This window comes from Leishmania donovani, chromosome 1 (genome assembly GCF_000227135.1).
Source record: "Leishmania donovani BPK282A1 complete genome, chromosome 1".
Taxonomy (NCBI): domain Eukaryota; phylum Euglenozoa; class Kinetoplastea; order Trypanosomatida; family Trypanosomatidae; genus Leishmania; species Leishmania donovani.
The window spans coordinates 66,970-94,469 of NC_018228.1; the positions used below are offsets into that span (position 1 = coordinate 66,970).

Sequence of the window (27,500 nt, forward strand, 5' to 3'; positions counted from 1 at the left end):
GGGTGAGTGGGGAGGGGGGTGATGAGTGGGGAGGGGGGGGGTGAGTGGGGAGGAGGGTGATGGGTGGGGAGGGGGGGGGGCGTGCAGCACAGCAAACGATCACGTAACGCATTATCAAGACCAGCAGCGGCGCGTGATGCAGCGCACCCACCGTCGTCATGGGCAAGGCGGCAGGCAGCGGCCCTGAAGTGGGTTAGCGTTCCCCTTTCCATCGCCCCCGCCCTTGTCTTTTCGTTGTGGTCGTCGTGCGTGCGCGTGCGAAGCGGTGCCCTGATGGAATATGCTCGGGCACAACGCTCACCGTATGTGCATGGCAACGTGTGTAGCAGATGTATCGGTGCGCGCTGATACGCGTTTTACGTATGCGTGTGCGTGTCTGAAGACCGTGTGCTCCGCTTGCGCGGGCATCTCTTCCCCCACCCTCCCCCCAACTCCCACCCTGCGGCGCCATCCAGTGGGTGATTTACGTGCATGACGTCACCCCGAACCTCCTCCCCGCTACCCGGGCTCGCTCTTGCTACTGGCTTCATTGGCCGGGGAGAGGGAGGCCAGCGGCGGAGAGTCTGGGCAGGAGTAGCGGCAGTGATACAGGCACACACCTACACGCGCGCGCGCTTCCACGGCGCAGCAACAGACATACACGTGAAACACCACCGCCGTGGAGCGCCGCTGCCTCACCTTCAGCCGCCGTCCTCGCTGATGGGCAGCAGGCCGTTGTCGCGGATGTAGGAGGAGCGGATGTGCAATGTCGACCCGCGGAAGCGATGTACCCCGTAGAGGGCGTTCAACTCTATCGTCGAGGCGATCACCCGCACCTCCTCCCCGGCGCCGCCCTCGAGGAAGAGCCCGTTGCCGCCGTTGTTCATGACGCTCGACCCCTCCAGAATGCCCACGCCACCCTCGTAGACGACGATGCCGTCCGTCTTGTTCTCCTCCAGCGTCGACTCGTGCACGTAGAAGGAGGACTGCAACACACGCAGTCCCGCCTCGCTCTTCTTCACCTTGGACTGCCGCACCTCGACGCTGGCGCCATGGTGCACGTAGATGCCTGCGAAGCCGCAGAGCGAGATGAGGCACAGGTCCAGCGTGGCGTGCGTGTGCGGCCCGGCAATGACGACGCCGCCGCCAGCGCCACCGTAGAAGTGGCAAGCCGTCGCCTGCAGTGCTGCGCCGTCGCTCACCGAGAGCAGCGGCAGTGGGGGTGCGGTGGAGAACGAGGAACGCGGGGCAACGGAAGCTGCGGCGCCCACCCGTGCAGCGGCCTCCGCCTCCGCCCAATCTCCCTGCACGAGCACGATGCCTTTCAACTCCACCCGACTGTAGGCGCCGCGGATGCGGAGCGCCGGCGCCAAGTCCGAGGAAGGCCGCAGCACCACCGCGGCGCCCGGGTACGCGCTCGTCAGCTCCACGTGTCCGCAGCCCTCCAGCACCAGCTCCTCATAGTACACGCCAGGCTGCAGCACGACGCAGTCGCCACTTCGCAGAGCCGCGCACGCGGCGGTGTAACGGTTGGACTGAGAAGACGGCGTCCACGTGTGCACTCGCCTGCGTGCGAGCGGCGACGGCGGCGATCGCAAGACCAGTGCACCACCGTGCATGGGCGGAGAGGTCGGGGGCCGCGGTGGCGTGGCAGCGGGAGAGCATGCGAGAGGTGAGGAAGAGCTGCGTTGGCCAGCAGGCGTCCTCATCGTCGTGGCCGCAGCTGACGCACGCGGCACCGCTCCTCCTCTGCTATAGCGCGGCTGGGACGGCGTGTGGGGCGAGTGCCCGCTGCGCCTGCCCTTTGGCGACGTCAGTGGCGAGACGGTCGTCGTGCGGTACGTCGGAGAGCGGCTTCCGCCGCCGCGATCACCAACGCCAGTCACGCGCTCCCCGTCCCGCCATGCCGCCCGCGGAGGAGGAGAGGCGGACGACGATCGCAAGGGCAAGGTGGAAAACAAGGGAAGCTGGCGGATGCCTCGCACACATGAAGAGCGCCGATGGTGGCTGGAGACCGTTGCATCGGCGTGGTCCACATCGCGACTGTGGACAGGAGCGGCGGCGGCAGCAGACGGTGTTGGGGAAGACGCTGCACAGTGCACCGGGACGGGCACGATCGTGGCCGGGTGCTCCATATGGGTCTTCGACGAGGAGGCACTGATGTCAATGCCGCGCGCCGCGCGCTCAGCGTTGCCGCCATGACTGCTGCCACCACACCAGCGATTATGCCCGTGGCTACCGCTGCCGTGGGGAGGCCCGCCGGCGCCACGTCGCATCTGCTCGGCGTTGTCCTTCCTGCCGCAGGTAGTGTGGTTGCCGTGGTGCGGCGGTCGCTGCGGCACTTCGACGGCAGCTCGGCGCTCCTGCGACTGGGGAGGCGCCCGTGACGGCAATGGGCCCTCGGACGTCGTCAACGCTGCGTCTGCCAGATGCTCCTCCTCCTCTGCAAGCAGCAGAAATCGGCTGGCGCACTGAGAGAAGAAGTTCAAGAAGACGGCGGTGTGTCGCAGCAGCTCGGCTAGCTCCCTGCTGTTGATGCTGTTGTTGTATCTGCCATCATTTCGGTCGTTGTCCACCTCGAGCGCCGACGCCTCACGGCTCTGACGCCACGGTAGCCGCGGAGTTCGCGACGCCGGTGACGGCGCGGGCGCGGACAGCATCGCCATGCGCTCGGCCAGCCGTCCAACGTCGACAGAGCGCAGCTGATCAATCAACTGCACCATTTCGCGGTGGCGTTGGTGGCGCGCTGCAGCAGCGGCAACGGCGGTGGCCGTAGTGGAGTGCTCCGTCGCAGGGCTGCCGCTGCATGAGGGAGTGATGAGAGCTCTAAATGCCGCCGCAGGCGCCGCGTCACCAGATGCGCTCTCTGCGCATGGCGCATCAGCAGTTCGAGACGGCGAAGGAGCGGGAGCGGGTGTCGACGAATCCGTCTCGTCCACCGCAGCAGGTGCAGCAGCTGCTGCTTCGACTGTTCGAGAAGTCGTCTGCCGCGGCAGCACCTCTGCCCACGACACAGCGGAGCCGCCAGCGAACGATGAGTCGGTCGACACACCGTGGCGAGCGTACTTCTCTCGCAGTGCCGTCATCATGGCGTGCTCGCGCCCTTTGAAGCGCTCCGCAATCTCCTCGATGTCCTTGAGGCGCCGTGGGTTGTAGGTGCGGTAGAGCTGCGCCAGCTCCTCTCGCACATCCATGGCTACGCCCTTTTTCAGTCGCCCTGCATCAAAAGACAATGTAAGTCTTAGCCGATCTATCTCTAGCGTCAAGTAGTCGTGCACGTGTTGTTTGCTCGTGTGTCGATGTATGCGTGTGTGTGGTGTGCCCATGCGCGCACACACACACACACTTGTCTGTGCGTGAGCGATGGACAGAGGTCGAGAAGAGATGCGCATGAGGGAAGCGGTGTCACGACGGTGAAAAGCATCCACAGAACGGCACATGCAGAGACCAGACACAGACATAGATGCAGATGCACGCGCAGTGGCAGCCATCCCGTAAGAAGGAGCGCCACATCTTCTCTCTCTCTTGTGCGAAAACGACGTCCATGAGAAGGGGAAGAGGTTCAGCGGACGGGTCACACACGCACCGTACACACGTCAAGCACACCCGCATGCAAGTGAAGCAACGCGACGCTGCATCAGTACGCGCGTGTCTGTGTGTCTCTCTTGGCGGGTGGGTGGGTGTGTGTGCGCGCGCTCGCACTTGTGAATGGGGCCATTCTTCAAGCGCGTGAGGTGGTGCAGGAGCATGACAACGACGAAGACGACAATGATAACGGGTGGGCACCTCCGCAAAAGTGGGCGATGGCTGTAAAGCACGCGGGCACCCGTGTGTGAGAGAGAGACGCGCTAGCGAGTGCGTGGAAGGGGTGCGTGCATGCGGATGAGCGCGTCGGGGGGGGGGGACATCGAGGGAGGCAGCGGGAAGGAGCAGAGGATAGCAACGCCAGCAGCCACTCTCACAAACACGCACACGCGCACACACGCACACATATACATATACATAGGCGAACAGAGAGAGACAGCAGAGACAACGAAGCAGTGGCGCCTTCCGACCCGCCATACTGGTTGGCAGAGCATGTGCAGACGACATGGAACAGCAGGCAACACTGAAAAACAAAGACGAGGCGGAAGCAGTGCATCCGTGTGCAGGTCTTCCCTCCCCATACATGCTCACGCCGGCCCTGGAAAAACTGAAAGAAGAGAAAGAGACCGTGGGCGTACACAGCAATGAGGAGAGAGGCAGGGGGTGCTGTCGGAGGTACGCCGTGTGGTTCTCTCCCCAATGCCTTCCCGTTGTCTCTCGCCCTCTATATGGAATCCACGCGCCATTACGTGCATCGATGTGTGTGTGTGTGTGTGTGCATGGGTGCACGCATCATCCCCTTTCCAGACCTCACGCAAGCAACTGCCTGTCTCTCGCTCTTTGAATCTATAACTCTATCGCAAAGGCAGCGCATACCAGCACGTCCCAACCCCTTCCTCCATCCCCTCAGCAGCCACCACCGCGCAGCAGCAGAGCTAGTCGCGAGCGCGCTAGCACAGCGGCATGAAGAGAGTCCCTTTGGTGTTGTACTTGTTGCGTGTCGTCTCGATCTGCCGCAGTTCCTCCTCGATGGCGCGCCGCCGCTGCTGGATCGACTGCGTGTCGAAGCGGATGGGAATGCGGGCCAGCTGTCCCTCCAGCTCCTGCTGCCGCTCGTCCAGCTGGCGCAGGGTGTCTGCCTTCTCCTCCTCCGAAACGCGGCGCTGGCCAGCAGGAATGAGAGAAAGTTGCCGCTGCTTCTCCGCCTCTGCGGCGATCGCCTCCTTCTCTGCCGCCAGCTCTGCCTTGCGTTGCTGCAGGTATCGAGGAACCCGTGCCCGGTTCGGTGCGACCACCCCACATGATGCCGCACCACCTGAGATGTCCGAAGTGCCGCCACCACCGCCGGACGCCGCACGGGCCCCTGGCGCGCGCGGTGGCCCAAGACGCCCCGACGAGCCAATCGGTGGCAGCGCGCCGTTGACACCACGTCTGGCGACATGCGAAGCGGCCGGCGTGGATGCAGACGCACCGGAACGCGGACCTGTGTGGGAGGTGGAGTTAGCAGCGGTATCCTCTCGGTAGCTGAAGGACCGGCTCGCCTCCTCGTCGCACTCCCGCACGTACACGCGAATCTGCACCTCGTCGGATGCGCCACGGCTGCCACTCGGCGCAGCGGCACCACTGCCAGCTCGTCCGTAGCCGTGCGAGCTGACGTGGTCGTATTGGGCCTTTGTCCGCCGCAGTTCCTCCTCCTCGCGCCGTGCCACCGCGTCGTCCTGCATGCGGCGCTGCCGGTTGAGCGCCTCCTGCTCACGAATCTGCATCCGGTTCAGCTGCGCCGCATTTTGAGGCATTTTCGTCGCCAGTGCGTCTCTCGTTCGCATAGAGTAAGAGGTTCAGCACGCGTACACAGAGAGAGAGTGGCGACGGCGGCTTTCCTCGTCCGTCTTTTGGGAAAGGGAAGGAGGACGGATACGCGTCTGTCTGTCCGTGTGTGTGGAGGAAGCGAAAGAGGAGGACACAGGAGGGGGAGGAATGGTGCGCGCGCGCGCGTTGAGAGTGTGGGCTAGACTGTGCGGTGGAACTAGAGAAGCGAAGTGGCTGCGCATACACGTCTGTGCGTTCGGGGTTTGCACATGTGTGCTCGTGTAGTAGTGGGCATGTGACAGGACGGTCGGGAGGTCGGGAGAGAGATGGCGATGACCAAGAGACCGTCTCTCTCCATCCTCCATCCTGAAATAGCACGTGTTATGATGAGATGGTGCGTCGAAATCCGCACAGTGTGCACATCAACGAAGCCTGCGAGAAAGGGTGGGTGGAAGACAAACACAACAGCAGCGGCGCCAACAAGAGATGCATAGGCATCCATACAGCCAGTATGCGCATCTGTATTTCGCTCACCAACCGCTTCTTCCCATCCTCCTCCGCTCTCACCGACATCCCGCACCGCCGCTTTTCTCTTCTGCCGCCTTCCTTATGCGCCACGCAGTGCGCATGTCGTGTGTGTGTGTGTGTGTGTGCAGCAAGATCGTCTTCTGACAGTACGCGAGAAGTGGATGTGTGGTGGGCCGCCTGCTGCTTCTCCTCCGCTGATGTGCCCTTCTTCGCACTCGCTTGAAGCAGCCCACTCTCTCTCTCCCTTGGCGTCTCCACTACGGTTAGTCGGAATACGTGGCCGCGCGGTCTACCGATCTGTGCGCGTGCCGCGTGTGCGTACGGCTGTGCAGAACCGAAACAATGGGCCGTCCTCGACGCTGAAGCGAGGATCAACATCAACGGTACGACGACCGCGTCGGTGCCATGAGAGTCGGAGGAGCAGGGCGCCAGCACGACGAGGAGAACGACCACCAAGACGATATCCACGATCACAGAGAAACACAAGCACACAAGCGACGGCGAAGAGGCTGGGCCAGAGAAAGCAAGACACGAGATGAAGCGGAGGGACACAAACACACACACACACACCTTCTCTACCAGAAGAAAAACGCCTCACACGACCGCGTGCGATGCGGTGTAGAGAAGAGACGCGGTGCCACGCCCAGGAGGAAGAGGAGGACAGGACTCAAAAGTGGTTTCTACTCGGTTGCCGCTCCTGCTGGTGATTCGCGCCCAAGGCACACCCGCCCGCAGACACACACATCGAAAAGCGCCGGGCACGTCCGCGCTCACGACTTGTTCGCCTCCTCTCGTATCTTTGCCTTCAGCTGCGCTAAGTCTGCTCCGATAACGTAGCCGAGCATCTGCCCCGCCCTCACCAGCATGAACGTTGGCAGCTGCATCACGCGGCACTTGGACACGATTTCCGTGTTGTTGTCTGCGTCCACCTTCGCAAACCGCACATTCGCAAACTCATAGGTGAGCCTGTCCAGATCCTTCTCGATGGTCTTGCATGGGCCGCACCACACCGCGCTGAAGCACACGACGGTGAGCGTGGGATCGTTCGCGATGTCACGGAACTGCTCCACGCCATACACCTCCGTGAAGGGCATCTCTCTCTCTCGGCTTAGCGCTTATTCCCTCTGCGGGCACTCCGCTGTAGTTGCGTAGGTGTGCGTGTGTTTCTGAGGGGTAAGAATCGACCATGCATCAACGACTGCGCAGGATTGTACCTGTGTGCAGGCGTCTGCGAGGCTATGCAGGCTCACGCAGTCGCGCGAGCCGGAAGGTGCAGGGGGGATAGAAAAGGTAGCTCGTCGCTCACGAAGAGAGGTGGAGAGCAGGGTGCCCGTTGTTGCCGTCGTCTTCCTCTTCTGTATGGCCCCTTCCTCTCTCGCTCGCCGTTCCCCTTTTTGGTGTGCTCCGCTGCCTTCACAGGCACCTCTATGTACACACCCACGCCGGTAGAGGCGCCAAAATCGCGTGAGCGGGAGAGAGCGAGCGAGAGGGGGCTAATGGGCACCAGCACAGCCGCACCTCCGTCCGTTGTCGTCTACGTGTGTACGTTGCGCGTGCGCTCCTTCTCTCGCGTGACCGCCACCTTCGTCCGAAATCTCACTTCGCTTCTATTCCCTTTGTTTTTTTTTCGGGGGGTGCTTTCATGGGGGTGGGTGGGTGGGTGGGTGGGTGCGGCAGAGGAGAACGGCACGTGTACAAGGATAGAAAGAGAGAGATGGACGGGCAGGCAGGCAGGTTGGGGCGCAGTGGAAGCAGGTTGTTGAGCTTTTGCGTCGACAGGCGGAGGGAGGGGTCAACACACGCACGCATACGGGTGTATGTGTGTGTGTGTGGAAGAAGTCTGCCGCTTCGTCGCTGCGTTTCCGTATGGCAGCACGCACGCCACACGGACACAGACAGCGACGTGAAAGGGGCATGAGAGCGAAGATGGAGTCGAACGCGTCAGCAGCCCCCGAACGCCACGTAAGCCTGTGTAGGGCCTGTGCTGAAGCAGTCGGGGCCTCCCTCCTTCCCCTCCTCGTGCCACCACCACCACCACCCCACCCTCACATGCGCACGCTGCAGAGTCCGTGCAGCCGAGTAGGTTTTCTTCTTTTGTAGGCCATCCCTTTTCCTTATGCATACACGACTCTGTGTCACGCAGCGCCGCCGCGTGCACCGATGGAAGTGGCGGCCTCCTCTCCGTGGCACCGCTTCGCGTTGATTCGTTATATATATATATATATATATGTGTGTGTGTGTGCGTGTGGTATCGCCCCCCCCTTCCCCCTTCCGTGCTTACGTAGGCGTTGATACATGTGAGAGAGTGCGAGGCACAACGCAGTGAGGGGGAAAAGGGGTGATGATGGCCGCTCGCGTACATGTGCGCGTCAGCTGCGAACATGTCCCGGCCAAAGCAAACACAAACGCCAGAGACCCGCGGCGTGAGTACGAGTAATGGAAGAGGGGTGAAGGGCGGGGCGGGGTGGAGGGCGTCGAGGGCAGCAGCGAAACACCCACACGGCGCACGCGATCACGACACACACGCACACGCACATCTCTGCCCACGTCCTCTGCGCCCTCCCCCACCCCATGTCTCTCTTTCTTGTCAACCAGGGATAAGTGGGTCATCAGCGTCGACTGGCCACCCCAACCGCTTGAACGTCTTCTCCATGTGCGGCGGCAGCGGCGCCGTGACGCACACAAACTCACCGGCGCCGTTCTTGTAGGGGAGCTGAATCTTGCGGTGATGGAGGTGCAGTGGGACGTCTTTGCGGGCGGGGTCCCAGAAGAGCGACAGGGAGTGCGGGAAGGCGCTCTCGCCACCATACTTCGCGTCGCCAAGGAGCGGGGCTCGCAGCGCGTGGGCGGCCATAATGCGCTCCTGATGCCGCCGCGTCGTCAGTGGGTAAAAGGAGATGAAGCTGCCGAACTCCAGCGCGGAGGCATTCACAACGAACTCGGCGATGCCTACCTTGGAGTCTGCGGTGGGGGTGGGGCGAGCAACAATGACATCGCCGCCCTGCCCCTTCTGAATCTCGAAGTGCATGCGAATGCGGCCGAAATTCACTGGCGGCTTCCCTACCGCGAAACCCCAGTACACGCTGTTCGGCACTACACGCTTCACAAACATGCGGCCCAGCATGCGGTGCGCGTTCGCACTGCGCGCCAGCACCACGCACCCGCTCGTCTCGGTGTCAAGGTTGTGGCATATGACCGGTTTTTGCGTATTAGTGTACCGCCACGCCGGAAGGAGGTCTGTGATGTTCATGGCAAGAGGGTCGTGCGTCGGCATGATCGGCACGCCGCTCGGCTTGTTGATCACGATGACGTGCTCGTTCTTGAAGAGCACCATCTCCTGCGCCATCTCGCGCGTCTTGGCGGAGAGGTGAAACTTCTGCCGCCGCTCCTGCTGCTGCGACGTCGAGGAGCTCTGCAGCTCCACCCCGCTCGGCGGCGCCAGCTGGCGTTCCCAGAAGCTCGCTGTCGGCACGACGACAAGCTCATCGAACTCCAGACGATCCGTCAGCCGCGTGTATCGCTTCTTTCCGTTTTTCCGGTAGCGGTAGATGTGCCCCTGCTGCACCAGCCGCTTCACCGTCTCGTAGTCCCACTCCGGGTGGTGCTGCATAACGAAGTCATCCACGCGCTGGCCGAACCAGTCCTGCGTGACGACATGGTACTGCAGCTCATTCGACTTGCGGGACAGCTCCTCGCGTGCCTGCAGAGAGAGCGGGATATGTTGTCTACGTCGCTTCTCTACGGGCGCTCTCTGCGGCGCCGGCTCCAGTTCCGAGAGATGCTTGACAAAGGATGGCTGCCATGCCAGCAGCAGGAAGAGGCGCCGCATTACACAGTGCGGTGTGCGGAAGCCAAAAGAGACTGTAGTGAAGCGTGCGAGCACGCAAGAGCCGCAAAACGATGTTCGATGGGCGAGGCCAGGATGCCCGACCGGCGCGGGGGATGCTGCTGTGACGACGAATGTAGCTGTGATGTCGGCCCGCCCTGCCAGCATGGCACGAGGCACCACGGGAGAAACACGTCCGCGAAACCAGCGGCTGTGTCTGTCAGTCCCCTCAAAGTGGGAGGAGAGCGCCGCTGAGCAGGCAAGCGAGGCAACCTACGAAAACATGGCAGTGAGGAGGCGGCAGATACAGCGAAGAGGAGGAGGAGGCATAACATTTGAGCGCTGGCGTGTCGGACATCGAAACAAGGACACGTCACCTACCGCGAGGAGCCGTGGCGTGAAGGGACCACGCTGCTCCAAGATACTGCACCTCAGTCATACGAGGCACATCCAAACAACCCATTGCTGGATGGTCTAAGTGTTGGCGTGCCCCCAGTGACGGGATAAACCTCAGCGTGGCATCCCAGGGTCCAGCGCCCCCCCCTCCACCCCCGCTCTCTCTGTGTACGGAAGCCCGGCAGCCCCCTCACCCTCTATCCCTGCCAACGCCGAACCACTTCTGGTGCTGACAGGGCTGGGCCCTTACGGCGTTGGGCGAGGTCGGCGCGACGTAGCGCCACGGATGCCGGCGGCCATGTCGTGCATGGCGCTGCGTCCGAGCCACCCGCGACAGTGAGCACAGGCTTGCACCGTCCATGCGATGGGCGGAGCGTGTCAGCGCGGCTCGAGCGTGTCGCAGCCGGCCCCTCACACTGGCCCACGGCGAGGGGTGCGGGGGCCTGAGTGTCACCGCGACGGGGAGACGCACCCAGGGAGGAGGTGGGGGGAGTGGCGACCGGCATGATGGAGGGGCGGCTGTGGGGCGATGTGTGTGTATGTGGGTGTGCGCGCGCGAAAGTTTATGAGAATTCTTTTTTCGGTTGTTTGCACGTTTTCATCGCTTCCTCGCTTTCTTTCCCTGTCGGTGATGGCGTACCATCATTGGGGCGCCAAGGGTGCTGCATGCACGTGGCAGAGCGGTGACGATCAGAGCAGGGAGAAAACGAAAAGCTGACGGAGCGCTGCATCCGGCATGCTCACTTGCGTGGTTCGCCGCCACCGCAGGCGAAGGAAAAAGCGTGGTCCTGATAAGCACAGCTGCGACAAGACAAAACAAGGGGGGTCCTACTTCGAGTTTGTGGTTTCCTCCGCCGTCCCCACGGCATTGCCGAGAGGCGCCGCCCCCAAATCCTCCATCATGTGCATATACTTGGGTGCGTAGTCGTGCTTCCACCCACGGATCGCGTCGGGAGCCTTCACCTTGAATGCCTCCATCTTGCCGGCAATACGTTTCTCATGGTACCTAAGCAGCTCGCCACGGAGGTACATGATGCGGTAACGTTGGTAGTTTTCCTCCCGGTTAACCTCCTGCGCGCACCCATTCATAGCATCCCGGTGGGGATAGCATAGCTTCATGTTGTACGGCTTTTGGCTGTTCACACACTGCTCATACTTTTGGATGAACGTAATGCACTTGCGTGTCGTCTCCTCTTTCATGCGCTGCAGGATGCCATCATGAATGCGGTGCTGCAGGTGGCGCTGCACCTCCGGTGGGGTGCGCGCCATCATTTCTTCCAGCTCGGCATTCAACGTATTATCCGTCTCATCATAGCCGATCTGATCTGATTTGTCGTATGTGGACATGTTAGAGACTAAAATCAGGCCGCGTTATGTGGGGACGTCGTGAATTTTTCGGTGCTGAGATGGGCGCGGCTGCGTGTGTAAGCAGCTAAAGATGGTTTCGAGGGAAAGCTGCCACGTCGAGAACACCCTTGAGGCTGTGCAAAAACAGACAGAACCGTCTGCACCGTCAACCTGAAGTAGCTCCTGTGGCCATTTGTTTGTCGAGTGCACACAGAGTAAAAACGTGGACGGCAAAAGCGAGACGCTGGTGTGCAGCGAGCACCTCCTACCGAGCAGACGACGGAGTGCAAAGCGGCTTCCCAGTAGACGATGCTGTGCAAACGCCATGGCGGCCACATCTCTTTCCCAAGGGCTTTCCCTCTATCTGTCAAGTCTAGGCGACAGACAAGGAAACTTGGAAAAGAGACAACGTGAAGAGAATAGCATGCGGGCCCTCACAGCCGCAGAACGATCAGCAGGCCTGTTCACATTTGTTGTGTATTTTCGTTCTGCATACCCAGAAAAAAAATGCAAAAAGCACTGTGCACCTTTACTTGTGACCATGCGCACACGACGAAGCAAAGGAATCGCTCACTTGTGCCCTTTTCGCCGTGCATCGATGCCTTGGCAGCGAGCCACATCAGTCTCCTTTTGTGTTACCGGAGCGAACAGGCATCCTATGAAAAAAAGAAAAGCAAAGACTCCTTGTTCGCACATCGTGCTGGGGAAGTGGAGTGAGTCATCCACTACCCTCGAATCTCGCGATTCGAGTGTTTGAGAGAGTTCCGCAGCACTTCCTCAGCAGCGAACAGCATATATAAACTGTACGAAAAAAAAAAAGGAATGGTGCAAAGTAGCCATTCCTGTTGCTGTTGTTATCTCACTTTCAAGAATGCAGTAACAGTGGTGTAGCAGATCTGCTAAACAGCGTCACGAGCCTCCGGCAGCCTTCCGCTCCGCAGCAGCGGCCTGCTTCAGACGCATCGCCTCGGCATCCGCCTCTCTGCGCGCAGCGTGGGAAAGACCGTCCTCGCGGTGACCTTTGTTCTTCTGCTGCTGCTTCTTCATGTTCTTCTCCCGCGCGAGATCACGCTGGTTGCCACGGGCCATTGCTCTTGTGTAAGAGGGTGGTGAAGGAGGCTTGACAATTTGGAATGTGTGAGAAAGCTTGGTGCACTGTATGAGGTATACTTGTCTGCTATGGCGTGTGACGTCGAGGTTGATTTTTTGTTGGTTGCGAGATGACAAAAGTAGGCAAAGGAGAGAGAGAAGACCAGATGCGCCTGCATGCGAGGGAAGAACACCTTTTCCCGTGACCTTTATTCAGCCCACGTGCTGGTATGGCTGCTTTCACAGCAAAATCTAGATTCAGGCATGACGATGATGGACTCAGAAGAGCTGGTGGAGAGAGGCGGCAATGTCATAAGCCTCTTCGACGCGTGCGACGGCTATTGTGGCCGCCCAAGAAGCACTTGAGGAGAAACAACGGGAGCATTTACTTTTTCGAGTTTGCACAATTGTTGCGGAAATAGTGCCGTTGCGCCCGTCGCACCTTCCCAGCACGGTCTCCTCTATGGGGCTCGGTGACATATGTTGTGTTTGTTTTTCCCCACCCTCAATCAGAATAAGCTACTGTTCACAAAAAAAAAACGCGGTTACTCACAAAAGACTCCGCGTCCCCTCGGCAAGGAATTCGGACAGCGCTGGAACCAGCTTCTTGCGAGAAACAGAAGGGTCGCTGAGCGAGTACGAGGCGTACTCGTATGATCCGTCCACCGTCTGACACTTTGTGATCATGGTGAATGACACGCCATCCGGAGCCTCTGCTACAAAAGGAGCAAAAAACGAGATCACATCAGTCTTTGCACAGAAGGCGACCTCGCGAGTGTGCTTGCCGCCGACTTTCCCGGCAAATGCAAGGATGAGCACATCCAGCTGATGCTGCTCCACGTACTTGGCAGCCTCCGCCACAATTAAATCAACAGAAAAGTGAGCTTCTAGCTGCTTGCACGCACACGGCACGCTACTGGTGCCCGTGGACATAACGCCCTTCTGCGTTCTGGCTTTGAAGCTGAACTGTTTGTAATCCCGCCTCAAGATTTCTGGAACGCTGAGTGTCAGCACGTCATCCTTCCACTTCGAAAGCTTCTCAAAGAGAGCTGCAGCGGCAGCAGTGTCAGCGACCTCCTTTGCATGCAACCACTCGTATGCAGCGATGTCCTCAGGTGTCACCTTCTTTTGTGCCGGCTCAAAGTTCACTGTATCCAGAACAATCGGAGCCGTTAGCAGCGTGGGACACACGACATCCTCGCCACATTCGCGGTAGAGCTCCGTAACGAGTGTGCAAGCAGATCCGACAGTTCGCAGAAGTCTTAGCTTGGATGTGGTTTCGAGGTACTGCTTCTCGTCAAAGTGGTGGTCCACTACTCCAACAACTCTAGAGGCGAAGTCGCTTTGGTTTTCCCTCAGCTTATTGTGGTCATAAAGAACAACCGAAGCGTTGAGAGCAGCGATATCGACAAAGTTATGCGCGATCTGCCCTCTCTGTACCGACATCAAGAGCGATGCATCGACCCCGAGCTCTTTGAAGAAATTCGCCACATCGTTGCGCAGGCCGAAATCTTCCTGTGGAAAGTTCAGCGCCGGCACAGGGTTCTCAAAACCGAATTTGGGCTGCTTATCGAAAAGCATGGCGAGGTAAATGCAGCCGACAATGCTGTCCATGTCGCCTCCCTCGTTTCCCTGCACCACGGTCAGCGGCTGCACTTTGCCGGCAACCTTCTTGAGGCAGCGGCGCAAGAAGTCGTTGATAACGCCAGACATTTAAAAGACTATGAGCCGTAGAATGGGGAAAAGAAAAGTAGCTGAGTTGCGCTAGCGTGGTTGTACATGAAGTGCTATTTCTATCCCTTTCCTGCCCAGAGTGGGGCTACCGCCCCAGAGGAACAAAGCGAAAAAGGAAGGGAAAGTTACCGCTCTCACGCTTTCTTCGAAACAAAACCTTGCATGATGGAGCATGGTTTGCCTTTTGTCTACTTACGAGTACATTGAAGAACGCAGATACTATTCATCTGCCAGCGCATCTCACGCTGTGTAGCGAGGAACAACATTGACAGAGCATAAATGAAGCTACGACTGCAATACAGCTTTTGGTGGCATCCCTGCACCACTTAGCCAGCACTCTAAATCGGTTTAGAAACACAACCCCTTTTCCTCAAAAGTTGGCTGAAGCGCTTCAGATGCGGATAGGTGGCAATGCAAATGGGCAGCTGAACGGGTGTCCATAGAGACATAAACAAGGATGCAGCAGTGAAGTTGGCGACAAGTCGCGCGCTCACAACAAGCTGTCCGCCAAATAATGACCAGCTTTTGCCTTCGATGGCGTTTAGGTCTACGTACTTTGAGGCGCCGACAGATTTCAAAAAGCCAAAAAGGTCCTCTTGGCCAAAGTAGCCGTAGTGCAGCAAGCACGTCAGCAGGCAAACGAGGAGTTCATTTGTGATGAAGTAGTATAGTGACAAAGGGACGCCGTGCTCCATGACCACTGTCCTCATGGACATTCTGCGCGTATGGAGGGCGGGTGGGCGCACCACGCGACTGCACCTGAACAGCATATGAGGCCTGCTCTGGAGTGCTATGGAAGCGCCCTTTGTGATTGATGACGCTTGTAAGAACGGAGAAGAGGCAGCGAGGCAAAGTGAACAGCATGTAGAAGGTAAATGGTGAGGTGCTATCAGTGCATTGTACGCTCTGCAGAGCGACGGATCACATGGACGCAATCGCACCAGTAAATCTGCGTCGTAGTGGCGAGAAAAGACTCAGGCAAACTTCTCAGCCTGCAGAGGTACCTGCGCTGGTTTCTGCGAAAAACGGCAAGAGCGGCTGCATGACGAATCACCCATCCCCCTCCTGCCGCCAACAGCCCCCCCCCCTCCAGGTACAAGTCGCCTCCGAGACCGGCCGCAGAAGGTGTGCGACACACTTCGTCGGTTGCGGGACACCACAGAAGAACAACTGTTTGTGCAGCGAACCGGGTACAGCCGAACTGCTGCATTCTTCTGCAAGCAGGAAAATGCAGGATTTTCGCTGTTTCGACGCCGAACATGAGGCCCACAAGCAAAAAAAGCAAATGAAAAACACAAATTACTGCAGCTTAATCTTCTTTCGATGTGACGTCATTTTAGTGTCGCGAGTAGAAGCTGAACGCATTCTTTGTTCAAAATACGATCGCGCTTTTTATGTGTGAAGAGTCTCCTTGATCACTAATGCAGGAAAAAAAAATCGTTGAACGTAGCGCCGACGAGCAGACTAGCTTTGCGCCTCAACTTTGACTCCAGTCCCTTTAATTTTCTCGAGCCCTCCCTTTCTTTTTGGACCCTCTCTCGTCAAAATCACAGCACGCATACACGCACACAAATAAAAGATAGGGTTTACAAAAGCCCTATTCGTGTTTTTCAATTATAGAATTCCGAGTGCTGTTAGTGAAACCATGGCACAGTCTGTTTCCATCGGTGCCGACCACAGGCTGGAGGCTACCACCTCAGACTGCGTCAGTTCCGTTCGCTTTTCCCCAAAAGAATGCCCAATGCTCATGACCGGCGTTGCCTCGTGGGACGGGACTTGCTCTATTTGGCAGGTTGCGCGGAACCCTGCTGGGGCGGTCATATCTCAGCCAACTTGGACAACAACACACGACAGTCCTTTACTTACTATGTCCTTGTCTGCGGACGGGCGCGTCTTTTTCGGAGGATGCTCAAAGACTGCGGTTATGTGGGACCTGAACTCAAATCAGAAGGCTGTCGTCGCATCACATGATTTGCCAATTAGCTGCCTCGATTTCCTGTCTCTTCCTCAGACCATGAGCCAAATGCTCATCACCGGAAGCTGGGACGGCAAGCTGCGCTGGTGGGACCTGAGGCAGCAAAGCTACGTGAGGGAGGAAAACCTGGGTGAGCCTGTGTTCGCGCTCGATGCGCAAAAAACGGTGCCGATGATGGCTGCCGCAACAGGTCGACTGGCTCACGTGTATGACGTGCAACAAATGCAGAAGGTCAACGAACTCAAGCTTCCCGACGTCATGAAATTCAACCTCCGCTGCATCACATGCGCTCCACAGTACGACGGTGTCGGAGTCGGATCCTCGGAAGGACGCGTCTCCTTTATCAGCATGAAGGACGCGCCAGGGTGCACATTCAAGGCTCACATTACCACAGAAAAGTCTCACTACATTCTGAGCCAGACCAATTTTTGCGTGCATCACCCTACGTTGCCACTCCTCCTGTCCGGTGGCGGCGATGGTAATTTGACAGTTATCAACCGCGCCGATCGAAAAGTCATAAAAACGCTTCAATGCGAGCAAAAAGTAGGCACACAAGCAATTCCAATCTCAGCTGGCGACATAAGCGCAGATGGGTCTCTTGTTGCCTATGCGCATAGCTATGACTGGGCCATGGGGAAGAGTGGTTACAGAAACCAACCTACCTCGGTGCACATTCGGCCGCTATTGTGACAGGCTCCTTTCACACTTCCCTTGGAGCTGCAATGTGGTCTCACTAGCTTTCAATTCACTGTCTGAATTTTTTCCGTTCTTCTGTGTATACGGTGCAGGCGGTTGATTGTGTTTCGTAACGCTTGGCATTTTCGACTCTGAGATTTCAGACCTCCGTCGTCGAGAAAAAAAAAACTCTTTTCTTGCGTCGCTAGTGGCCCTCCTTGCCCCTCCAATCCGGGGTGCACGCCGGAAAACAAGCCTCGTTCATGGCAGATAGCTCCCTATATTTCACGTCCTCGGAAGTGTATCTCACTTCCCATTTTCTCCACATGATCTCTCTTCCCTCACGCTCTCTCATTACACGAATGTGTCATTTTTGAATTGGGAACCTTTTTTTTTGCCACACACATACGCTTAGTAAAGGTGTATATATATATATTTCGGTGCTCGCGATGTCGTCTACAGTGTACGAATTCGGTTATGAGCTGAATTCAAAGCAGGTGCGTTTGTACCAAACCCATGATGTAGGAAGCGTACACCGTGCCATCACAGCTAATCTTCAGGAGTACCTGGCTTACGAAGGTGTTCAGGAAGAGGACCCGACGTCTCTGAAAAACTTGTTTGTCAAGGCGCTTACGTTAGGCGCTGCTGCTGAAGTGTATGTGCTTAGCAAGTTTCGGGTTTCTGGGCTGCTGCTTGCTAGCTCTTTTTTCTTCTTCGGCATACTCATCGCGTTTCAGCTTACCTCTTCTCTCCTACAACGCAACGGAGATATTATTTTTGTAGGCACGGGAAGATTGACTGGAAATCCATCGAGGTCGCAAAAGCCGTGCTTCCGCAAGCTGAAGAATCAGCGTTTGTGCGTTCGTTTGACGCAAGAAAGCATGTGCGCCCCATTGGTCAAATTTGAGTTTCAGCTTATCGGACCCTCTCGACTATTTTCGCCGCCTCCTGTTTATAGCCAAGTTGAAAAAACAGTTCAATATGGCCAGTTTTTCGGATCGACCGGCTTCTTCTTTCCACCCCCGCTACAGAAGCTTATTGACGGGATGTTGGAGGCAGTTGTCTCGAAGAAGCAGAAATAAGCGAACTAACACTGTGGAAGCGTCGTCTCTTTCCATAGATTTCTTCGCTGCTGTGCTGACAACGCACCTTTTGTTGCCGGTGCCTTCGCAGATTTTATTTGGCATTTGTTTTCTGCCTTTCCCTTTCCTTGTCTGCAGCACACTTGAGGCACAAAATTAAAATGAACACTCCTCACTGTAATCATCGAGTCGGCGATGCAGATTTCACTTGCAAAAGACGAGGGTTTTCCGCGAGCCCACTTTTCGTAAATTATGCATACTATATGAGCCGCATTCAAAAAGCGAATAGCTGCTGTGCGTAATGAATGGCGTACTTGGTTCTCTTCATTCCTGCCCGCTGCGCGTGGGAACTCTCTCTCTCTTTCTCTGGCATGCCGGCATCTGCTGGTGCCACTACTTCCCCGTCTCTTCTCGGTGCGTTTTTCACTTCTTCTGCTACTGCTTTCCGTTTGTCTGAACTTTCAATAGTCGCTGTGGTTTACACACCGAATTCTGAAAGCCCCTCAAAAAGTGATTTTCTGTCGTTTCAGACAAGCAAATAAGAAATAAAAAGGACACGTAGAAAGAAACGAAGGAAATATGGTGTCCCGGAATTTCGTTCGGTACGTCGGGTACGCCGGCGCCGCTGCAAACTGGCTGATTCCCATTGCTGGGATCATGAATCTTCCGACTCGCCCTATGTCTGATATCGATCCAGTTATGACAAGCGTTATGTGCGTCTATAGCATGTTCTTTATGCGGTGGTCTGTCTCTATTCTGCCGGCGAACTATCCACTGTTTGCGTGCCACGCAACAAACAGCACGGTGCAAGCTGTCACATTGGGCCGCTGGTGCTACGGCACCGCAACGCAACCGCAGAAGGTGATCGCGTAAGGCACTTTTGCTTGTTTCGCGCCTTCCTCTACTTTCCCCTTCTCTCACTTGGCCAACAGACTCAGCTCAGTCTCACGAGGCGAACTTGACATTCATCGGGGCGAAATCAAAAAAGCGTAGCAGCATCGCACGGCAGTCCTTTGTGTATAGGTATGCTTATTTCACTCGGTAAGGATTGCACTTAGCGCCAGTAGGTCTGATTCTCAATTCCGCCTCTTGTGGCTTTGTCCGATATATACATATATACATATCAGTATATATATGTATGCATATATATACTGATATGTATCAATGCCTTCAAAAGAGTACTTGTTGAGGAACACGCATTTTGCGAGACCAACTGCATGATGGGGTGAAGAGCATTCAACGTGTTGCTTCCTCTGAGTTTTTTGTTGTTTCTATGTTTGAATTATTAACCTCCTGCTTGGTGGACTATCAATCTGGCACCTGCAAAGACGACGCTGGTCGACGGGAAACAAACAGACAAAAAGAAGCAACTCAAATTGTGTGTGGGGAAGGTGTCTGGTGAGAGCAGTGGCCATGAACCTGAGACTACGAAGACATCCTCCCACCCCCATCATTCCTCTGCAGTCCGCCAAGAAGCACATCTTGGCATTCGAAGCATCTATCTACTCTAGATTCGTCTCCACCTGTGTGCATCCAGATTAGTTGGAAGGGCTCACCAAGTCGTCAGTCAGCGACTTCTCTTTTTTTTTCTTGTCACATTTTGTCTGTCACCCCCCTGAGCAAGTAAAGCAGCAAGGAACTCTTTCCATGTGACCGATACGTGCAGCAGCAGAAAGTGCTGTGAATGCATGAATTCTCTCTTCTTGTGGCTCACTTGATCTCTCTCTGTCTCGTATCTACCTCCTCTCCACACCCCCTACACGTCACACTGACAGCGATCACCGACTTGTTTACATGGGAAGATACACGTGTACACGTTTAAATGTGTATGCTCAGCCGCTGTGGGTCGTCGTCTTCCTCCACTCTCTCGAGGTGAAGCGGCCCCAGATACGAAACGTGCGCGGAGCACGATATATATATATATACATATATATATATATATATATATGTATATATATGTATGTATACGTATATCGTGGGCACGACCGCATGCAATGAGCGAGAGCACCGCTGAGCTGCAGCGGGCCAGACGCCGCTACAAAGCGCTTGTTCGCGAGCGGGGGTCGCTAGCCAGCTCTGGCGCCAGCGATCCTGTGGTCGAGGAGGAAATCCGCAAGCTAGAGGAAAAGTACGCAGAGCTGAAGCCACTGCCAGGCCACTGCACTGCGACATCTGCACCTGTGGCACCCTCCGCAACTAGCGAGGAGGTTGCAAAGCCGTCGTTGACTATGGCACCCTCTGCCTCCCCGTCGACCGAACTGCACCTCACACCCTCCATGCCGCAGCCGTGCGCTCCGACGGACGAGCTGCGCGTTGAGGCTGTGGACACAGATCATCAGGCTCGCGCGGCACAATCGAGGGCCGGCGCGCAGCTTCCGGCCAAGCTCGGCAGCCACCTTGTTCTCTTCTTCCTCCGGTTGTTCAACGAAACACACCAAAAATCGCTCCTCGGCTGCTGGAACTGCGCGGCCATCGTAGCCCTTTCGATCGTCGTCGCCGTGTTGCACTGCACGGTGCTTGACCCGTCGTCTACAGCCGGCTCCCTCATCACGCCCTCTTTTTTGTGTTGCCTCGTGCACGCCAGCAACCTTGCATCCTTGTACACGCAGCACAGACGACGGCTGAGTGCTCCCATGCTCGTTGTGTACGTCTGCTTGGACGCTGTTCCATCGCTTGCGCTCGACTTGGTCGTCTACAACCTTTCCTTGACACTGATGGGGTTCTACGGCCTTCACCCAGCGTCCTTCGTTTGCTAAGCGCGACGCATTCACAGCTGGCACTCGCTCGATGGCGTGAGCTCACTGATGCACATGAGCCTTCTTTTCTTTGATGGCCTCGTTGCGCATCTTGCGCTGCATCTGGGCACATGCAGCTGGCGCTGCTGGCCCGTCGCGTGCGCCTCTCCTTTCCGCTTGTCTGTTACCATTGCGATTTGGAGCACAACGACGAAGTGGTCAAGCTTCCAAAGTCGGAAATACCAGAGGACCCGGATTCAGCCGCCGTGCAACAGAGTGCCAGGTGAGCTGTGGCTGTGCGTGCGTCTGTGTGCTGCCTTGCTCGCGGTAGAATACGCACATTGTAGAAAAGCGAATATGGTTGTGCTCCCCGTTCTCTCCCGCCCACTCCCGTCGATGGACGAGGAGGGGTGGGATGAGGGTGAGGGAGTCAAGAAGCTAATGAGATGCAGGCAAGCGTCCCCTCCCTCCCTCCCTCCCTCCCATAGAACAAAAAAAGAGAAAAGAGTACGGAGAGCACACGTGTGAGAAGGTTCGTTGGACGCACAGCGCACAAGTTGCGCCCCACTGGGGATGTCGACATGGACTCCTTGGATGCCACACCGCCTCCCGAGGGGCCCACCGAGAGTGGCAGGCATGCCGGCAAGCGCATACGCACACACCAATAAAAGACATCAAGACTATGAAGCGTATGGGAGGAGCAGCATGTGTGCGTGTACGCTTGCGTGCGCAGTTGCGTCCACATGTGCGCACATATATACGTGTTCAGTGGTGCGCTCGTCGAAGGGCGGAGGACGGATCACACACACGCACACAGAGAGACACACAGAAATGAGCACTTCTCTCCCATGCTGAACTCCCCTCTCGTCTTCTAACTTCTCTCTCTGTCTGTGTGCGCCACTGCAGCCGCTTCTTTTCGCCGCAGCCGCACTAGGGAGAGGAGAACGACGACCGAAGGAGACGGACGTTTTCCGTCGACATCTGCGTTCTCGAACCACAGAGCACACGCCACCACCACAGGACCGAGAGCAGCCTCCCTATCTAGCCACACATATCTTTATCTATCTAGATACGTAATACCAAAGGGCAACGACGAGGGGAAGCGCACAGGGAAAGGGTGTATCACTCCTGCATGCGACGTGATGCCGTAGAGGTGATATCGAAGTCGTTGGTGCGTGCGCGCTTGCTTTCGTTTTATCGTGGTAGAGCGTTCAATTTTTATTTTATTGTCTCTCATAGAGCGCCGACCGCTCGAGCGCAAACCCTATCGCGTACACCCACCGTACGTACACGGGCACACAGACACACGCCTGTTCCCCCCCCCCACACATATATATATATATACAGACGTACATAGACGTACCTCCCCCATCCCCTCCTTCTTGCAGCGAGTCTTCCCGGCCAACGCGTGCACGCACGCACGAACTACAGACGGCAACGAAATACATAAGGAAAAGACAGCAACCACACGATAGCAACGGTTTTCTGTCAAGGGTGGGGCGCTCTTTCTCCACCGCTCTCTGGTGTGTGTCCTGCGACGGGGGCAAAATAGGCGAGAGAAGCGCGCACGTACCGCTGCGGATACGCAACGGCCCGTGCTGCGACGACGGCCACCACCACCGCTGTGCGCTTTCTCGCATCTTTTTTGTGTGCGTGTGTCTCGGTGCCCGCCATGTCCTCGCTGGAGGCACTCTTGAGCTCGCCGACGGACGTCATCGCCGAGTGTCCTGTCATTGGCCCCGGCGATGTGCGGCTGGTGGCCGCCAATCTTGAGGCCATCTTGAACAAGTGTCTCTACTGCGTCCGCCGGACGCTGCCCGGTCCGTTGGAGGTGCTGCTCACCGTTATGGGTGACGCCAGCGACCTTCAGGCAAATAAAGTGTGTGCGGGTCTGCTGCAGCCCGCCGAGGAGGGCACCTGCGCAGACGTCTTTTGCGACTTGGCGGAGCAGCTGCTGGCGCGCCGAGCCGCGGTCATTCGCCTGCAGTTCGATGTGGAGGTGTTCTTCAAGGTGACGCAGGTGTTTTGCTGTGCCGCGCCGCTCAAGGATCGACTCGGCGCACGCCTTGGTGAGGTGCTGTTGGGCTTCTTGAGGGACGTTGACATGCACGCCGACGACTACCGCGTACACCGCAACTGCTGCAGCGCCCTCATCTCCCTCCTGCGCGGGTCGCAGGAGAATAAGAACCGCTTCGGCCCCGAGTGCGCCACGATCGCCGCCTGCCTCGACGCCTCGAGTGACTTCTTCTTCCAGATGCAGTGTGTCGAGGTGCTCTACCGGCTGTACAAGCATCGTAGCTCCTTCCTAGCCCATGCTGCGGCGCCGGCCACGTCCACGTCATTATCCTCGTCGTCGGCCAACGCGATGACGTTGGGTGTGGCCATCAACCCATATCTGCTGCGAGGCATCGAGGCGCTGCCCAATGACAGCACGCTTCTGCTTTGTATTCATCAACTGCTGGACAGCTACAACCGTGACGTGCACCCAGACAAGGTCATATCATTTTCGGTTCTGAGCATCGAGGTGGGGGACGTGACGATGGCGCGCGCGACGACGCTGTACTTCTCGCCGTTGTTGTTGGTCGTGCTGCTTCCCGACACCAGTAGCAGCAGCCGCGGTGGCGGTGGCGGCTACCTCACGATCCCCTACGAGCACGTCCGCTCCGTCAAGTTGACGAAGGACCACAAGCTGGAGCTGCGCCTGTATGTCATTCCACAAAAACTGTCGCACGTGATGAGCTTGGCGCAGGACGGGATGGACAAGCTCCACGTTTCGCTGACCCGCGCCACCATGCGCGAACTGCGCACGTCTGCCGTGCATGAGTGGGTGGCAGAGCGGAAGCGCACGGCGCCGCGCCGCGTGACAGCGCCGGCACCACCCCCGTTACGCCGGACAGAGGCGGCAGGAGCTGGCCATGCCCTGCCCGCCGCCTCGTCAACTTCGCCCGCACCGCCATCGTCCTCCCACGCGAGCAGCCGTGCAGGCTCCACCGCGCGTCCGCTGCTGACGACGACCATGACGGAGCGGCAGGTGAATACGCATCAGGGCGTCGGCACAGGCAGTCAGCAACAACCACTCGCGCGGGGCGAGCTGCCGCACCCACAGCTCGTGGAGGCAGTACAGCAGCAGCAGCAGCAGCAGGCTCAACAGGAACAGGGTGGACCAGCGTACGTGAACAGCAGCGGTGGCTACGCCGCCGCGGACAAGGAGGCAGGGGGGCAGTGCGAGCGCCCATGCCTAGAAGAGGTGCACCGTGCTGCCTCGCTCAAGGCGATGCGTTACCGGGAGGAACAGCACGAGGCGCTGCAGCACGCCGTGGACTCGGCGAAGGAGGAGCTGGAGGCGCTGCATCGCTGGAGCGCGCGGGAGCGTGACCAGTACGAGGTGCGCTTCCGCGAAGACATGGAAGTGATACGGCGGTCGGAAGCAGTGCTGAAGGAGAGCGCCACGGACTGCGTGCGGGCGTTGAACACGGAACTGGAGGACGTGCAAGCCCTCGGTGCTCTCCTGAAAGGTGAGGTAGACAAGCTGCGGGAGCGACTCGCCAAGTCGCTCGGCAAGTCGGAGGGCGTCGAGGAGGCGCTCCTAGCGCGAATCAAACACACAGTCGATGCCCAGATGCGCAGTATCGAGGCGACGATGCTCTCGGTGGACTCGGCAGCCTCCTCCTCGACTGGCGCCGGTGGCGGCTCAATTAGCGACGTCTCAAACTACATTGCACAGCAGATGCAGGCTATCAGCAGCGGCGCGCTTGTGGTGGGTGCCGCTGGTGCTCGAGCGAGCACTGCTGCTGCTGCCGGTGGTGGGAGCGCGGTCATCTCCTCTGCACGAGGCACCGGCAGCGGGCGAGCTGGGAAGGCACGGCATGAGCCGCAGCTGCAGCCGCTGAAGGAGCGCCGTCTGGACTACTCGTGAGCCTCCACAAAATGAAGTTTTGAAGAGAAGTATGCAGACATCCCTCATGGTTCAGCGGCTCACCATCATCCCCCCCCCTCCCCGCCGCTGATGCTGTAGCCTCTTGTTTCTTCAAGCGCTGCCGACTGTGTTGCTGATGGAGTTGGCTCTTCGCTGCTCGCAGTCTTTGTGCGTGTGTGTGCGTGCGTGCTTGGGTCTTCCGCTCGTTCGTGCAGGTCGTGCCTGGCGAGTGACCTCACAGGTATATTACCCGTGCAGAGATAGAGATGGGGAGGGGAGGGTGTGAGTGCACGCTGGCACTGGCATGTGCATGCACAAACCTGCAGTCAGCATGCGAATCGCACGTACGCGCGCACCCATGGAACGGGGAGATGAACGAAAATGAGCAAGCTATATGGGGAGGCGGGAGGGTGCGGGGAGGGGTGGCGCAGAGCCGACGTTAGTGACGGTGGAGGTGATGATGATGGCGATGCGCGGCGGTGTGCGCTTAAGCACCGCAACAAGAACAACAACAACAAAAAACTAGAAAGCATGATCGAAAGTGCCACTCCTCTCCAACATGCTCCCTCGTTCTCGCACCCCACCACGCGCGTTACCGTCTCTACGTGTGTGTGTGTGTGTGTGTGTGTGTAGGTATTGCACATACGCCCCTCACCGTGCCACCACCACCACCATCACCTTCCTCCCTCTTTGTGTATTCGGGTTGTCTGTCGTGTGACCCTCTCCTATTCACACAACCGCGGCATCCACCGTACCCAAGACCCACCGCAGTGGAAGGGCAACACTTGAGGGCAACGACGCCCAAAACAGACGAAAGGTGCGGCAGTCATGGCGCCCCCCATTGGCCGCATCGCCACCGACGTTGTGGTCCGCTCGTCGAAGCGCGTGCCCTCTCTAGCCGCACCACGCAGCCACCCTCTCGCCACCACTATCATCTGTGCCTCTCTTCGCTCCACGGTCACTGCTGCGGCTGTTGCTGAACCAGTCACCGTCGCGTCTCCGGCGAGCGCGCTGGTGTGCAGCAGCCGCACCTTCTACGACAAGATCCGCGAGAAGCGGGACGGGAGTGAAGACGAGGGGCCAGATCAGATGTTTCAGGACTTCCCCAAGGGCCCGAACCGGCAGCGTGTCCCGGCTGAGCTGCACAGGAGCAATCAAGCCGCGGTCGAAGACGCCGAGAAGCTCAGCCGGGCTTTCTGCGTCTTTCTCTTGCTGCTGTTTGTCGGCTTGCTCTCCGTGCTGAACCCGTTCCAGAGCGACCCGTACGGCCGCCCCGATGGGTACGGGATGACGGAGCCAAGGCTGGTCTACGGCAGCAGCGACCTCGCCTGCCGCAGCAGCGGCAGCGGCCGCCGGCGCGAAGAGGACGATATGCGGAGCATCAGACGGCTCGCGTAGAGGGTGCGTGGCGAACAGAGAAGTGGATGGGTGCAGAGGAGCGATATGCGCGACATGTACCCCCGCCCCATGCGCTGTTGCGAGCTTGTCTGTTGGTTTTGTGTCTGCGGCCCACTCGCCGCCCCTGCTCCTTTTATCGCTGTCCCTTGTGATCCACTGCCGGGCGCACCGCATCACACGGGCGAAAAAGGACAGCGCCCCACCCACCCACCCCCCTCTCTCTCTCTCTTGTGGTCTCGTGTTGTAAGCTGTCCGTCTGCGGGAGTCACTGACGTATTTGAAGGATGGAGAAGGCATATATGTGTATGCGAAGGCTGATGTGATGGGGTGAGGGGAGGGGGGAGGGGCCCTACTCCCTCCCTCCCCGGTTTCTTCAGCGCATGCGCACGCTCGCACGCACCCCCTTCCAGCCACGCAGATCATCTTCGGCCTCCCCCCTCTCCTCTCTTTTTCCCGCTGCTGTCCGGCGCTGGCCTGTGTGTACTCGTGCGCTTTTCCTGCCCCCTCCTTCGCTCTCCATGCCACCCTCCCTCCCTCCTCCGATCCTGTGTTTGGTTAGGGCACCCGCCTCGACGACAACGGAATCGCACGCACACATCACGCACGCACGGTAATCGGCAGCGACCAGCAATGGCAAAAGAAACGGCGAAGAGGAACCTGAAGAAGAACAACGTGCGCATGCGCGTCTTCTCGATGATCACCGCTGCCGTGAACCTCCTCTATGTCCTCGTCATCCTCTACCGCAACGGCAGCCTGCCATCCTTTCATGACCTCATGGCGATCGGTTTCTGGGCCGGTCAAGAGTACCTCGCCTACTCGATGCTGAGCAAGGTGGCGCAGCCCGCCATCAGCCCGGAAGGCCATTTACTGGACTGCATCGACGCCTCGAATCCGCAGGAGCTGGGCTACTATACCTTGGCTCAGGATGTGCTGTGGGTGTGCTGGGTGGTGCAGGCGCTGTGCATCATGCATCCCGCCTTCATTGTCTTTTACCTCCCTGTGCCGGCGACACTCATCTACAAGGTGTGGGGCTCAGTGCTGAAGCCTTTGGTCGCCGCCTACCTCGGCGGTAGCGGCGTCGGTACTGGTGCGGATGAAGACAGCAGCCACGGCCCCCCGCGCAATCGCCAGGAGCGACGGAAGGAGGAGCTGAAGCAGCGCAAGGTGATGCGACGTGGCAAGTCAGCGACAGACTGACGCGTTGGATGGAAGGAGAGGGTACCCCGCTTCCGCCCGCCCCCCCCCCTCCTCTTCCTCGCTAACCACGGACGCACCGCCCACACATCCAGGCAGTGGTGTGCACCGGAGTACTCTTCCTGCTCATGCACGTGTGTGTGTGCGTGTGCGTGCACGGCCAGTCCTGCCAGCACGTCAACTGCTGCTGCTAAACTTGTGACGGACGCCACCACCTCCGCTCTCCCGACGC

General features: G+C 58.2%; 15 protein-coding genes across 15 annotated transcripts; 7 read left to right on the forward strand and 8 right to left on the reverse strand.

The window, feature by feature from the left end:
* Positions 1–680: 680 nt before the first annotated feature.
* LDBPK_010250 (hypothetical protein, conserved) lies at positions 681–3,470 on the reverse strand (the record flags this gene model as incomplete). The annotated part of the gene is made up of 1 exon (XM_003857790.1): positions 681–3,470. The coding sequence occupies one exon, from the start codon at positions 3,468–3,470 to the stop codon at positions 681–683; it is 2,790 nt and encodes a 929-aa protein (XP_003857838.1).
* Positions 3,471–4,514: 1,044 nt separating this feature from the next.
* Positions 4,515–5,360, reverse strand: LDBPK_010260 (hypothetical protein, conserved; the record flags this gene model as incomplete). Its single annotated transcript, XM_003857791.1, has 1 exon — positions 4,515–5,360. One exon carries the CDS (start codon positions 5,358–5,360, stop codon positions 4,515–4,517), a length of 846 nt encoding a protein of 281 aa, XP_003857839.1.
* Positions 5,361–6,671: 1,311 nt separating this feature from the next.
* On the reverse strand, positions 6,672–6,995 carry LDBPK_010270 (thioredoxin, putative; the record flags this gene model as incomplete). Its single annotated transcript, XM_003857792.1, has 1 exon — positions 6,672–6,995. One exon carries the CDS (start codon positions 6,993–6,995, stop codon positions 6,672–6,674), a length of 324 nt encoding a protein of 107 aa, XP_003857840.1.
* Positions 6,996–8,488: 1,493 nt separating this feature from the next.
* LDBPK_010280 (pseudouridylate synthase-like protein) lies at positions 8,489–9,730 on the reverse strand (the record flags this gene model as incomplete). Its single annotated transcript, XM_003857793.1, has 1 exon — positions 8,489–9,730. One exon carries the CDS (start codon positions 9,728–9,730, stop codon positions 8,489–8,491), a length of 1,242 nt encoding a protein of 413 aa, XP_003857841.1.
* Positions 9,731–10,951: 1,221 nt separating this feature from the next.
* On the reverse strand, positions 10,952–11,470 carry LDBPK_010290 (hypothetical protein, conserved; the record flags this gene model as incomplete). Its single annotated transcript, XM_003857794.1, has 1 exon — positions 10,952–11,470. The coding sequence occupies one exon, from the start codon at positions 11,468–11,470 to the stop codon at positions 10,952–10,954; it is 519 nt and encodes a 172-aa protein (XP_003857842.1).
* A 909-nt stretch (positions 11,471–12,379) lies between these two features.
* LDBPK_010300 (hypothetical protein, conserved) lies at positions 12,380–12,559 on the reverse strand (the record flags this gene model as incomplete). Its single annotated transcript, XM_003857795.1, has 1 exon — positions 12,380–12,559. One exon carries the CDS (start codon positions 12,557–12,559, stop codon positions 12,380–12,382), a length of 180 nt encoding a protein of 59 aa, XP_003857843.1.
* Positions 12,560–13,108: 549 nt separating this feature from the next.
* On the reverse strand, positions 13,109–14,272 carry LDBPK_010310 (acidocalcisomal exopolyphosphatase, putative; the record flags this gene model as incomplete). The annotated part of the gene is made up of 1 exon (XM_003857796.1): positions 13,109–14,272. One exon carries the CDS (start codon positions 14,270–14,272, stop codon positions 13,109–13,111), a length of 1,164 nt encoding a protein of 387 aa, XP_003857844.1.
* A 359-nt stretch (positions 14,273–14,631) lies between these two features.
* LDBPK_010320 (hypothetical protein, conserved) lies at positions 14,632–15,063 on the reverse strand (the record flags this gene model as incomplete). Its single annotated transcript, XM_003857797.1, has 1 exon — positions 14,632–15,063. The coding sequence occupies one exon, from the start codon at positions 15,061–15,063 to the stop codon at positions 14,632–14,634; it is 432 nt and encodes a 143-aa protein (XP_003857845.1).
* A 971-nt stretch (positions 15,064–16,034) lies between these two features.
* Positions 16,035–16,958, forward strand: LDBPK_010330 (poly(A) export protein, putative; the record flags this gene model as incomplete). Its single annotated transcript, XM_003857798.1, has 1 exon — positions 16,035–16,958. One exon carries the CDS (start codon positions 16,035–16,037, stop codon positions 16,956–16,958), a length of 924 nt encoding a protein of 307 aa, XP_003857846.1.
* Positions 16,959–17,392: 434 nt separating this feature from the next.
* Positions 17,393–18,025, forward strand: LDBPK_010340 (hypothetical protein, conserved; the record flags this gene model as incomplete). The annotated part of the gene is made up of 1 exon (XM_003857799.1): positions 17,393–18,025. The coding sequence occupies one exon, from the start codon at positions 17,393–17,395 to the stop codon at positions 18,023–18,025; it is 633 nt and encodes a 210-aa protein (XP_003857847.1).
* Positions 18,026–18,604: 579 nt separating this feature from the next.
* Positions 18,605–18,898, forward strand: LDBPK_010350 (hypothetical protein, conserved; the record flags this gene model as incomplete). Its single annotated transcript, XM_003857800.1, has 1 exon — positions 18,605–18,898. The coding sequence occupies one exon, from the start codon at positions 18,605–18,607 to the stop codon at positions 18,896–18,898; it is 294 nt and encodes a 97-aa protein (XP_003857848.1).
* A 1,121-nt stretch (positions 18,899–20,019) lies between these two features.
* LDBPK_010360 (hypothetical protein, conserved) lies at positions 20,020–20,781 on the forward strand (the record flags this gene model as incomplete). Its single annotated transcript, XM_003857801.1, has 1 exon — positions 20,020–20,781. The coding sequence occupies one exon, from the start codon at positions 20,020–20,022 to the stop codon at positions 20,779–20,781; it is 762 nt and encodes a 253-aa protein (XP_003857849.1).
* A 1,651-nt stretch (positions 20,782–22,432) lies between these two features.
* On the forward strand, positions 22,433–24,676 carry LDBPK_010370 (hypothetical protein, conserved; the record flags this gene model as incomplete). Its single annotated transcript, XM_003857802.1, has 1 exon — positions 22,433–24,676. One exon carries the CDS (start codon positions 22,433–22,435, stop codon positions 24,674–24,676), a length of 2,244 nt encoding a protein of 747 aa, XP_003857850.1.
* Positions 24,677–25,504: 828 nt separating this feature from the next.
* Positions 25,505–26,074, forward strand: LDBPK_010380 (hypothetical protein, conserved; the record flags this gene model as incomplete). The annotated part of the gene is made up of 1 exon (XM_003857803.1): positions 25,505–26,074. One exon carries the CDS (start codon positions 25,505–25,507, stop codon positions 26,072–26,074), a length of 570 nt encoding a protein of 189 aa, XP_003857851.1.
* Positions 26,075–26,704: 630 nt separating this feature from the next.
* LDBPK_010390 (hypothetical protein, conserved) lies at positions 26,705–27,271 on the forward strand (the record flags this gene model as incomplete). Its single annotated transcript, XM_003857804.1, has 1 exon — positions 26,705–27,271. The coding sequence occupies one exon, from the start codon at positions 26,705–26,707 to the stop codon at positions 27,269–27,271; it is 567 nt and encodes a 188-aa protein (XP_003857852.1).
* Positions 27,272–27,500: the final 229 nt, after the last annotated feature.